This window comes from Phaseolus vulgaris, chromosome 8, assembly GCF_000499845.2.
Source record: "Phaseolus vulgaris cultivar G19833 chromosome 8, P. vulgaris v2.0, whole genome shotgun sequence".
Taxonomy (NCBI): domain Eukaryota; kingdom Viridiplantae; phylum Streptophyta; class Magnoliopsida; order Fabales; family Fabaceae; genus Phaseolus; species Phaseolus vulgaris.
The window spans coordinates 47104305-47115043 of NC_023752.2; the positions used below are offsets into that span (position 1 = coordinate 47104305).

Below are 10739 nucleotides of genomic sequence, written 5' to 3' on the forward strand. Positions count from 1 at the left end.
CTTTTATAGACATTCCTTCAATAATTTTCATCAATGAAAATATAATCTCAACATCCATAATATAATCTTCAACAACAATAATATCATTCAACAATAATCTGTTTTACCGTGTACCTGTTACTTTCGGATACCAACATTCTTAACCGCTTTTACTTGTATTTAATAATATTCTATAACTAATTCAATTATTCTTACATTTAATTAATTATCTTTTCCACATAAATTTACTAAAAAACCTAGACTGACCTTTTAACGAACTTTTGGACCCATGCCCGACCCAAACTGAGCTAGACATAACTCACACAACCAAATTGAGCTAGACATAACTCACACAACCAAACTGACCATACCTAAACTCTTGGACCGAAATCACAAGCATTTCTTGCTTGCCAGTACAGAAACCACAATAAAACTAATTGAATTTCACATTAATTCTCACTAAGTGGTCTCTAATGTCCACTAACAATTAAATCTCACTATTATTGTCTTAATTTCATGTTACGCCTATTGTTTTTCCACCATAAGAATGTCTCCAATGTCCACGAGCAATTAAATCTCACTATTATTCTCTTAATTTCATGTTAGGCCTAATGTTTTCCCACCATGAGAATATAAAGGGTTTATCATATCTTATGATTCTTTATCTTCCCATATGAAATTCAATCCCTTAATTAAAAAAAACATAATGAAAGTTAAAAAAAATTCAAAATTATATAAATCCTGTCTAGATCATATTACAACCCCTAAAAGATTAGAACAACTAGATACTTAAGAGGCAAACACAATATTAAGATGTTTACTCGATCTTCCGAGAACATAACTAATTAATTTGTCAAATCAACATTAAGAAAATGAAATTAACATCATTTTGTAATCTAGAATACTATTCTATTAAGTGGAACGACATTGTTTCCTTCAATACATTCATTACTACTATGAATTTTTATGTTGATTCTTAAAGAACTTTATGTTGGTTAGAAAACTGATAAATAACATAGAAATTAAATAATAAGCATAGTGAGTTATATTTTTTTATGTGGGTTATCATAATTGACCTAAGAAGTTGATTTTTTTAAAATATTTTGTTTTGTTTATTTATTTTTTATTTTTTCTCCTTACATAGTTCAAAAATTAAGTATATTGCACTAGTGATGATGGTTATGGTATTGTTCTGATAAAAAAAATATAAAATGGAGAACATAAATGCAGACAAATGAAATACAAGACAGAAGAAAAAAAATAAAAAATAAAATCGTATGTTTAACCTAGATAAAACTCTTTATATAAGTTAAATTTAAAATTTACATAAAAAAGTGCAATTTTCATCCGTAGAAAATAATATATATATATATATATATATAAAGAAAATATTACTTTATTTATAGATTTATTATCTAGATAAATAATAACAACCGTTATTAAATATTAATTTTGTACTTATATGTTTTTGTTTTCAACAAAAAATATTTTTTCTTATAAAAAATATGTTTTTCTGACGTGTAATGTATTAGAAATTGAAAGCATCAATACCAAAATTCCGGAAGTAAAACCTTCAATACTAAAATATGCAAAATGTCAAGATTCAATAAAGAAATGTGCAATTAACTCAAATCCTATAAAAATTGTTATTTTTATATTAATTACAGTAACTATAATGGTTTCAAATGCTGTAATTTAACAAGTATCTGTTAATTGGTTTTAAGTATGATAATTTTTTGGGATAAACATAAATCGATTTCAAATATGTTTTTCCATTTAAAAAAATATTTAGCTTGCAGATAAATGAATTTATATAGTATATAAGAAAGTAAAAAGAGGGAAATTAGAAGGCAATAGTACAGTGCACTTTGATTTATTTAGTGTAATAAATGAAAACATAACCGACTACCGAGAATGGTTCGTTCGACAACAACTGCTTGAGAGAGAGGGAGAGAGAGAAAAGTGCAGACAGTTGCAATATTGGCAGTGGCAGTGGCACACTCCCTCACTTTCTCATTCCCCTTCTCATGTATCAAAAGTTAAACCCTACTCCGACCTCACTTTCTCTTTCTCTTTCTCTTTCTCTCTAGTTCAATTCAACATGCCTCCGCCGCAGCCTCGTCGCGTCGACCCCAAAATCTGGAGGGCATGCGCCGGCGCCGCTGTGCACATCCCGAAGCTGCATTCTAGGGTTTACTACTTCCCTCAGGGACACATGGAGCACGCCTCTCCCTCACATTCGCTCTCCCCTGCCTACCGTTCCCCTCCCTTTGTTCTTTGCCACGTGTCCTCCCGTGATTTGCTCGCTGATCCATTCTCCGACGAGGTCTTCGCCAAGCTCCTCCTCACTCCCCTCCCTCACCCCTTCCACCACAACCAGAACGACGACAGCAACAGCCAAAACGAGGACGAAGACGACCGCGACTGCCAAAACGGCGTCGTTTCGTTCTCCAAAATCCTCACGCCCTCCGACGCCAACAACGGCGGGGGATTCTCCGTGCCGCGCTTCTGTGCGGACTCCGTCTTCCCTCCGCTAGATTTCCGCGCCGATCCTCCCGTCCAGCTTCTCTCCGTCACCGACGTCCACGGCGTCGCGTGGCGGTTCCGCCACATCTACCGTGGCACTCCACGTCGGCACCTCTTCACCACCGGCTGGAGCAAGTTCGTCAACCACAAGAAGCTCATCGCCGGAGATTCCGTCGTCTTCGTCAAGGACTCCGACGGGAACGTCTCAGTCGGGATCCGCCGTGCTACGCGCTTCGTCTCCTCTTCCTCTCTTGTGGAGGCGGAGCAGCCGCCGGCGCAGGGGGAGGGCTTTTCGCGAAGCGCTACCGGGAGAGTATCGCCGAAGGCGGTGGCGGCCGCGGCGGAGTGCGTGGCGCGGAACGCGCCGTTTGAAGTTGTGTATTATCCGAAGGCGGGTTTTGCGGATTTTGTGGTGAGTGCTGAGGTTGTGGAGGACGCGATGAAGTGCGCGTGGGTTGGTGGAATGAGAGTGAAGATAGGAATGGAGACCGAGGATTCTTCTAGGATGACGTGGTTTCAAGGGACGGTGACTTCTGCGTATGCCTCTGATAATGGACCTTGGCGCATGCTTCAGGTATACTTTGTTTGCATCGTGCTTGGTGATTGAGGAATTGCATGAATTAAATGTGTGATTGAGCCAATTTCGATAAATTTGTTGGAGAAGAAAATAAATAATCAAGGAAATAGCATGAATTAAATGTTTTTGTGAGTTAAAATTTAACTTGGGCACTCGAGCATTTTTGGAAGCTCATTCATGTGAACTAACTTATCAATGTACACCTATAAACTTGTTAAGTTAGTAATCAAATACTTATCTCAACTAATAGGTTTCCTTAGGTCAGAAGTTGATCCAAACAGGGTCTTTCTTGTGCTGAAAGAAAGGATGGGATTATGCAATGTGCTCTCGAAGTCTTGCTAAATGGTAGCAACTGGTCCTTATTTGGAAAACTAAAATTGGAAAGTTTATGTTAGAAAACATGCGTTTATTATACAACAAATATGAAAAAGTATTTAATAGTTACTATTTTTAGCCTTAATAGTATTTAAAAGTGGTATATTTTAATGTGCTCTCAAAGTATATATGGTTTATGAAGTATAAAAGTAAAATGAAATCTTGGGATCGTGATAACTTAATGTTTGGAATGGACTTACGAGTTTTTCTTTAAAAAAGTTGGAGAGGGTTAATTGTTTTGCTTTATATCCAATGGGATTAGTCTCGCTCAATGCATGTGGGGATGATTCTAGAGGGTAAGGAAGTTACATCTTATCATATGATCGATTCTGAATAATAGCGCATCGTGGCTACAAGAGGACAGTTTTAGAATAAGGGCAATACAGAAAATATTCGCCCTTCAGTATTAATGAAAAGAGAGAATGGAAACGTGATATTACCTAACATTTGGATACTTTATATTTACCTTATTCACTAATAGATTGAGCTGAGAAAATGGAAGACCCGCTGTACTTAAAGTTTCTTAAGATATATTATATCTGTGTTTTTACTACGACTTGGGTAAAGTTCTTTCTCTCCTGTAATATTGTATCAACGGATCCTAGTATTATGTTATTTGTGATTTGTGATGACATACTCTTTTAATTGATAAGAAACCTTTGTCTTGGAAAATTTAGTTTTATGATTTCTTATCTATCACAAATAGCTGCTATCGGCTTCTTACCATTTTTTATGATCTCAATATCATAGGTTAACTGGGATGAACCTGAAGTCTTGCAGAATGCAAAGCGAGTCAGTCCTTGGCAGGTTGAACTTGTTTCCCCCTCACTTGCACCCCATCCCGCCTTTTCCCCTTCAAAAAGGTTTAGAGCTGACCAGGGTTCTGGACTGTTAAGTGATAGGGAGGGAGACCCCTTCTTTCCTATGACAGGTTTCCCTAACTCAACAATGGGAAACATGGATAAAAGATTGTTGAGTTATGATACTTTTCCTGCTGGCATGCAGGGAGCCAGGCATGATCTATTTTCTGCATCTAGTTTTTCCAACTTTTTAAACGATAACTCTTATATGTACATGGGTAGTACTTCCTTTGGGAACAATACAGTGCAAAGTTTGGGAATTGTTTCAACAGAGCTAAACATGAGCAGTTCTCAATCAGATGACCTGTCACCACATAGCCAGAGTAGTTTACATTCCTTTGACACAGAGTTTACTGGGACCCGGCAGTGCAACACCAAAGTTGGTTCTGGTTCAATCCTGCTATTTGGTAAGATCATACAGCCTGCTGAAACTCATTTGCATGATGCTGCTGATTACATGGAACGTGATGGCAGCAGGGGCAACAAAGAAACTGAAGACAGTTGAAGCATGCTATTTGTGAAAATAGTTATGCAACAGATAAATACATGTACAGGTATGCTAATATATCTGATTGAATTTTGTCACTAATTCAATGACATAATCAGCTACTTTTGCTTTTATTGACAAAGTTTGTATTGAAGAAATGGATTATTTATCTCTATGCCTTTTATTAAACTGTCTCAACTCCTGGTTGAGGTATCCCTTATAGTCTGGTGGAGGGGTAGTTCTGATTTCTGACTAAGTTCTAGGTAAAATGATTCCTCAACACTCTTGCAATTTGATTTATTGATGACATAGATCTTATATTTCCCTGTAATCGTGTTATATATTTAAAGTAGTTAAAATTTAAGTTGACTTCAATTAATAATTCTTTTGTTTGCTTTAACTGGATCATCTTTTACAATTTCTCGATATTAAACATTTGATCTTAACATTTTGATCTAATGTGTCAAACCTTGGTCATAATTCATCCTATACTTGCAAATATTATTGACTGGAAAGCATGATGAAGTTTATCTTGTTTAGATCATGATGATAGTCGTTGCTTCATTATGCATAATACAAACTCATTATCATTGTGAATTAGTTCATTTTTGGATGTCTGAGTTGAAAATATGGTTTTAGGCCCGTTTATAATAATATTTTCCTCTGTAAATGATTTTTTTAAGTGTAATGGATCATGTTGCTGGAAGTAGTGTAGTTCATTGTGTGTATAAGGTGCAGCTTCTAGTTGCATTGACTTCAATTGCCAAAATGAGAATTATCTGTTTTCAAAATGATAGCTGTCTTTGTATATTACTGAATAGCTTATCCTGGCTAGCTTGATTTATTGTTTGATTCATTGATGGTTATGCTACTAAAATTCATGTATAAAGAAATTTGTGCTCATATGTGATGGCCTCTAATGCAGGCAATCAAGGCAGGCTGATAAGAAGCTGTCCATTCTTTGGGCCTTGTGGTGGTAAAACTAATGTTTCCGAGCTATCTTTATGTTTGGTATTGCTACAACTTGAATGATGAAACTAACTTCATAATATTCGATCAATTGTATGATATTAATATTTGCCATATTGTGTGTATATTTTAAATACATGCTCGTTTTTCCTCCTGTTCGATAATGGGACAAAAGGATTGAAGATTCCCTCATTGAAATTTTGGTTTAAATGGCCTTAGAACTTATCTACCACAGGTATTTATGTGAGTTGATTGAGTTAAACAACGTTACTTAAGTTTTTCTGTTGGAGCAAGTGACCGTGCATTGCAGGAGTTACTTAAATAAGTGACATAGCTCAAGAGATCTGAACAAATAGAAACTCATTTTTCAACATAAAATAAATAAATTAATATGGCTAAAGTTAGAAATTCACTTTACCAATTTTAGTATTGCAATGGTTTTTTTTAGTTTCTAAATGTGCGTGACATCTAAGCGTTTATACATTACCGATCCTCGTAGTCACTAAAAATGTGTTGAATTTAGATTTAATATATTTATATAGAAATATTTAAAGATAATTGAATCTCCGATTATTAAACATTACTATAGAATATTTAACTTAAAAGTATTTGAAGTTCTAATAATAAATATAGAAAATATATTTGGAGTTCTGTGGAATTCGTTCTGTACATCTCAATGTATTGGTAATGAATTATTTTAAAATTAATCTTTGATGAGTAAAATTCTTATGCAGGGTAATTTCCATGGTAACAGTCGAGCACTAGTTAAATCTTAGTCAGCCACACTGTTATTTTTTGTCATTCTGGATTGAGAAGTAGTCCTACTGTACTTTGATTTCTTTTATTTTTCATATAACTTTTATTAATACTGGAAACAAAATAATTTTAAAAGTCATTGTTAATTTTATTACTACTTTGTAAAATAAGTTAACAGGTTGTACTATAAGTGTATTGGAGAAAATTTGTAACTTGCATTTTGTTCCGATTTAGGGCTTATAATACTGTTGTTAGAGTCCTATCTCAAGTGTATAAACGTTTTTTTTTTTCTTTAAAAGGTGTTTTAGGGGACGGAATAATATTTAAATTATCTTGGTGTTTCAAACATGCAAAATTTCGTTAGTTGAAATTGAGGATATATATATAAATGTTTTTGATGGACAAAATTATGACATACATTAAACTATAAAATGAAAAATACTTTAAATATAGTACTTAATGTGTTGAAAATGGATGAAGCTTCTTATCTGTTGTTCTTGTGTGTGTTTGATGAAGAAAATAACAAGTTTGCTTTGAAGGTTGTAGTGATGTAATTATGTGATCTTGTATATTAGGTAGAGTATGTTTTAGGTTGCCTTTTGCTTCATGACCTACCCTTTATGCCTAATCAAGGTGGTAAGATGAAACACAAGAAGTGATTCAATGTTTTCCTAAAAGCTTTTTAAGTTTTCTTAGAAAATATGGTTCTACACAAAAATAAATATGTTTTTTTCAAAGTAATAGATTTATTTTTGAATTGTTCAAATGTTTTCAAACAATTTGTTGAGCCGTTATTTCTGTTAAGATAAGGTAGTTGTCTTTTAGAAAAACAATCTGTTTATTTTGAATTTAACCTGTTCTTTTTATAACAACTTTTTAAATGCTTTTGAAAAGTTGTTAGAAACTATTTTCTATATAAAGGGAGACTCTTCTCACATGAAATGTTGTTGAGAAATCACGTTGTAAACAAAAGAGTTTTCTGTGAGGATTTGAATGAGTTTTTTTTAAAGGTTTTCAAAAAGATCTTCAAGAGTGCTTGATCCTAGTGTGCCTTGATCTTGGTGGAGGTGTTTTTACTGGTGTGCTGCAATCTAGGTTCTTGCATCTTCTTTCAGGTGTTTTCCTTCCTTTATTCATTCTTGTGTAATGGTGTTTGTGTAAGACACTTCTTGATAGGGTTTCTTAAAGTGCAAGTAATGTTGAAATAGGGATTTTTAAGCTTTGTGTGCCTTGCTCTTGTAGAGTTCAAGAATTGCAAGGTGTTGTATTTGAATTGAATTGTTTTTAGTGAATTTCACCTTGGTGTGTGGTGAAACTGGATGTAGCTCGTTATGAATGAACCAGTATAAACTGTGTTTGCATCATTCTTCTCATCTCTGCACTCTTTTTATGCTTAATTGGATAATTTGTCAGGAAATCAATTTGTTCATTTAAAATTGAATATGTTATTTTTGGGCTTGATCATACTGTTCTTCTTTAAACTAGGGAAATCTTTTAATCACAAATATGCTTTTTGTTTCTAAGTGCTGAATGGTTTAAGAACAAACATTTTCTTTATAATAACATTGTTAAAGATTCATTATCTTTAAAGAATTGTTTTAAAAGAACTTGTGTTGATCACTTGGTAGTTGTAAAAATAATTCAACTGGTTTTGGATAATTTCTTTGTTTGATCTCAATACTAATCTGAATCAGTTCTGGTTTTGATAAAGTGTGATGAACAATAAATCCGTTCTTTTCAATATCAATTTGTTCTTTTTCTTCAGAACAATTTGAAACCAGTTTGTGTTTGTGAAAATTTTATAACTTCAATTCACCCCTCCCTCTAGAACTTAGACACTAATAGACCCAACAATTGGTATCAAGAGTTAGGACTTGTATTTTACTCAAGTTTGTGCATTATGTCTGAGTTTAAAATGCCTTTTGCTGAAGGTGCGTATATTAATAGACCTCCTATATTTGGTGGTGTGAGTTATGCATTCTGGAAAATTAGAATGATAATCTTCATGGAATCTTTTAACATGGGAATTTGGGATGTAGTGGTTAATGGACCTTTTGTACCTATGCAGGTTGTCAAAGAAGAAACAGTGAAGAAACCTTGGTCTGATTGGAGTGAAAGTGAAAGGAAGAAGGCTCAATATGACTCCCTAGCCAAGAACATCATCACCTCTGCATTGAATATGGATGAATTCTTTCGAGTGTCTCAATGCAACTCGGCTAAGGAGATGTGGGAAGTACTAGAAGTAACCCATGAGGGCACGAATGATGTGAAACAAGCAAGGAAGCACTCACTCATTTAAGAATATGAACTTTTCAAGATGCAATCAGAAGAAAACATTGCAAATGTGCTGAAAGCATTGCAGATGTGTAGAAACGATTTACACATATTGTAAATCATCTCATTGGACTTGGTAAGGTCTTTGACAAGGAAAAGCTCAACATAAAGGTGTTGAAATTCCTTGACAGGAGTTGGCAGCCTAAGGTAACAACAATCTCTGAATCCAGAGATTTATCCAAGATGTTCACTGCTGTATTGCTTGAAAAATTGATAGAGCATGAGCTAAAACTCAAAAGATTGAAAGAACAAGAAACAGTGGAGAAAAGAGCCAAAGGAATTGCCTTGAAGACTACCATAGAACATGATACAAGTGAGGAAGAGGAGAATCCTGAACATGATGAGACTTTGAGTTTGCTCACCAGAAAATTTAGCAGATTTCTAAAAAACAAAAACTGAGACAGAACTCAACAAAGAAAAAGGTACTCTAAATCCAATGATTCAAATTATTCTAGTTATACTTGCTTTGGTTGTGGTAAACCAGGTCACATAAAGATTGATTGTCCAAACAATCAAAATAAAGAAAAACCAGCCAACAAGAAGAGTGAAAGAGGCAGAGGAAAAAGAGCATATATCTCTTGGAAAGAAAATGAAGTCTCCTCAACAAGTGACTCCTCAACTGGAAGTGAAGAAGCAAATTTGTGCTTCATGGTGAATGATGAAGGATCAATCTCTGATTAGAAAAACAACAGGAAAAACCAGTGGTACTTGGACAATGGATGTTCAAAGCATATGACTGGTGATTTGGCTCAATTCACAAGTCTAAAACGTAAAGCTGAAGGGCATGTCACATATGGAGACAATAACAGAGGAGACAATAACAGAGGAAGGATTCTTGGAAGAGGAAATGTTGTTCAATCACAATTGAGAATGTCTTATATGTGGAAGAACTAAAGCATAGTCTTCTAACTATTAGCCAATTATGTGACAAGGGCTACCAGGTTAATTTTGAAGCAAACACCTGCACAATTTCATATGAAACTTCTGGTAAGGTGTTGTTTACAGGTAGAGGGGTAAATAACATCTATCTCTTAGATATCATGAACAATTGCTCTGAAAATGAATGTCTCTTATAAAAAAGTGATGAGTCTTGGCTGTGGCATAAGAGGTTAGCTCATATCTATACAAATCACTTGAATAAATTGAAATCTAAGGATCATTTTTCTGGTTTACCAAATATAAAGTTTCAAGATAACAGATTGTGTGATGCATGTGTAAAGGGTAAACAAACAAGAACTTATTTCAAAACAAAGGATGTGATTTCTACAAATAAGGCTTTGGATGTTGTGCATATGGATTTGTTTGGACCTTCTAGAAATGCTAGTTTAGCTGGAAATTTCTATGCTTTGGTAATTATTGATGACTTCTCAAGATATACATGAACTCTCTTTCTTGCTTCTAAAAATGATGCATATAAAGCTTTTAAGAAACTGGCTAAGGTTTTTGCAAAATGAAAATGATAATAGCATAAAACAGATTCAGAGTGATCATGGGGGAGAGTTTCAAAATGCTAAGTTTGATAGGTTTTGTGAAAAAACATGGGATAATACATAACTATTCATCCCCTAGGACACCCCAATAGAATGATGTAGTTGAAAGGAAGAATAAATCTCTTGAGGAATTAGCTAGGACCATGTTAAAAGAATCTAACCTACCTAAATATTTTTGGGCAGATGCAGTATACACTACTTCTTATGTGCTTAACAGAACTTTGATTAGACCTATTCTTAAGAAAACTCCCTATGAACTCTATAGAGGTAGAAAGCCTAACATTAGTCATTTTAGGGTGTTTGGTTGCAAATGCTTTATTCTAAAAAAATGGCAAAGATAATCTGGGAAAATTTGATCCTAAATCTGATGAAGGAATTCATATTGG

At 34.3% G+C, this 10739-nt stretch overlaps 1 protein-coding gene across 1 annotated transcript; it reads left to right on the forward strand.

The window, feature by feature from the left end:
- Positions 1-1810: 1810 nt before the first annotated feature.
- LOC137826067 (auxin response factor 17-like) lies at positions 1811-5971 on the forward strand. Its single transcript, XM_068631909.1, has 3 exons — positions 1811-3079; positions 4208-4871; positions 5730-5971. The coding sequence occupies exons 1-2, from the start codon at positions 2081-2083 to the stop codon at positions 4820-4822; spliced, it is 1614 nt and encodes a 537-aa protein (XP_068488010.1). The 5' UTR covers positions 1811-2080; the 3' UTR covers positions 4823-4871; positions 5730-5971.
- The last annotated feature ends 4768 nt before the right edge of the window (positions 5972-10739 follow it).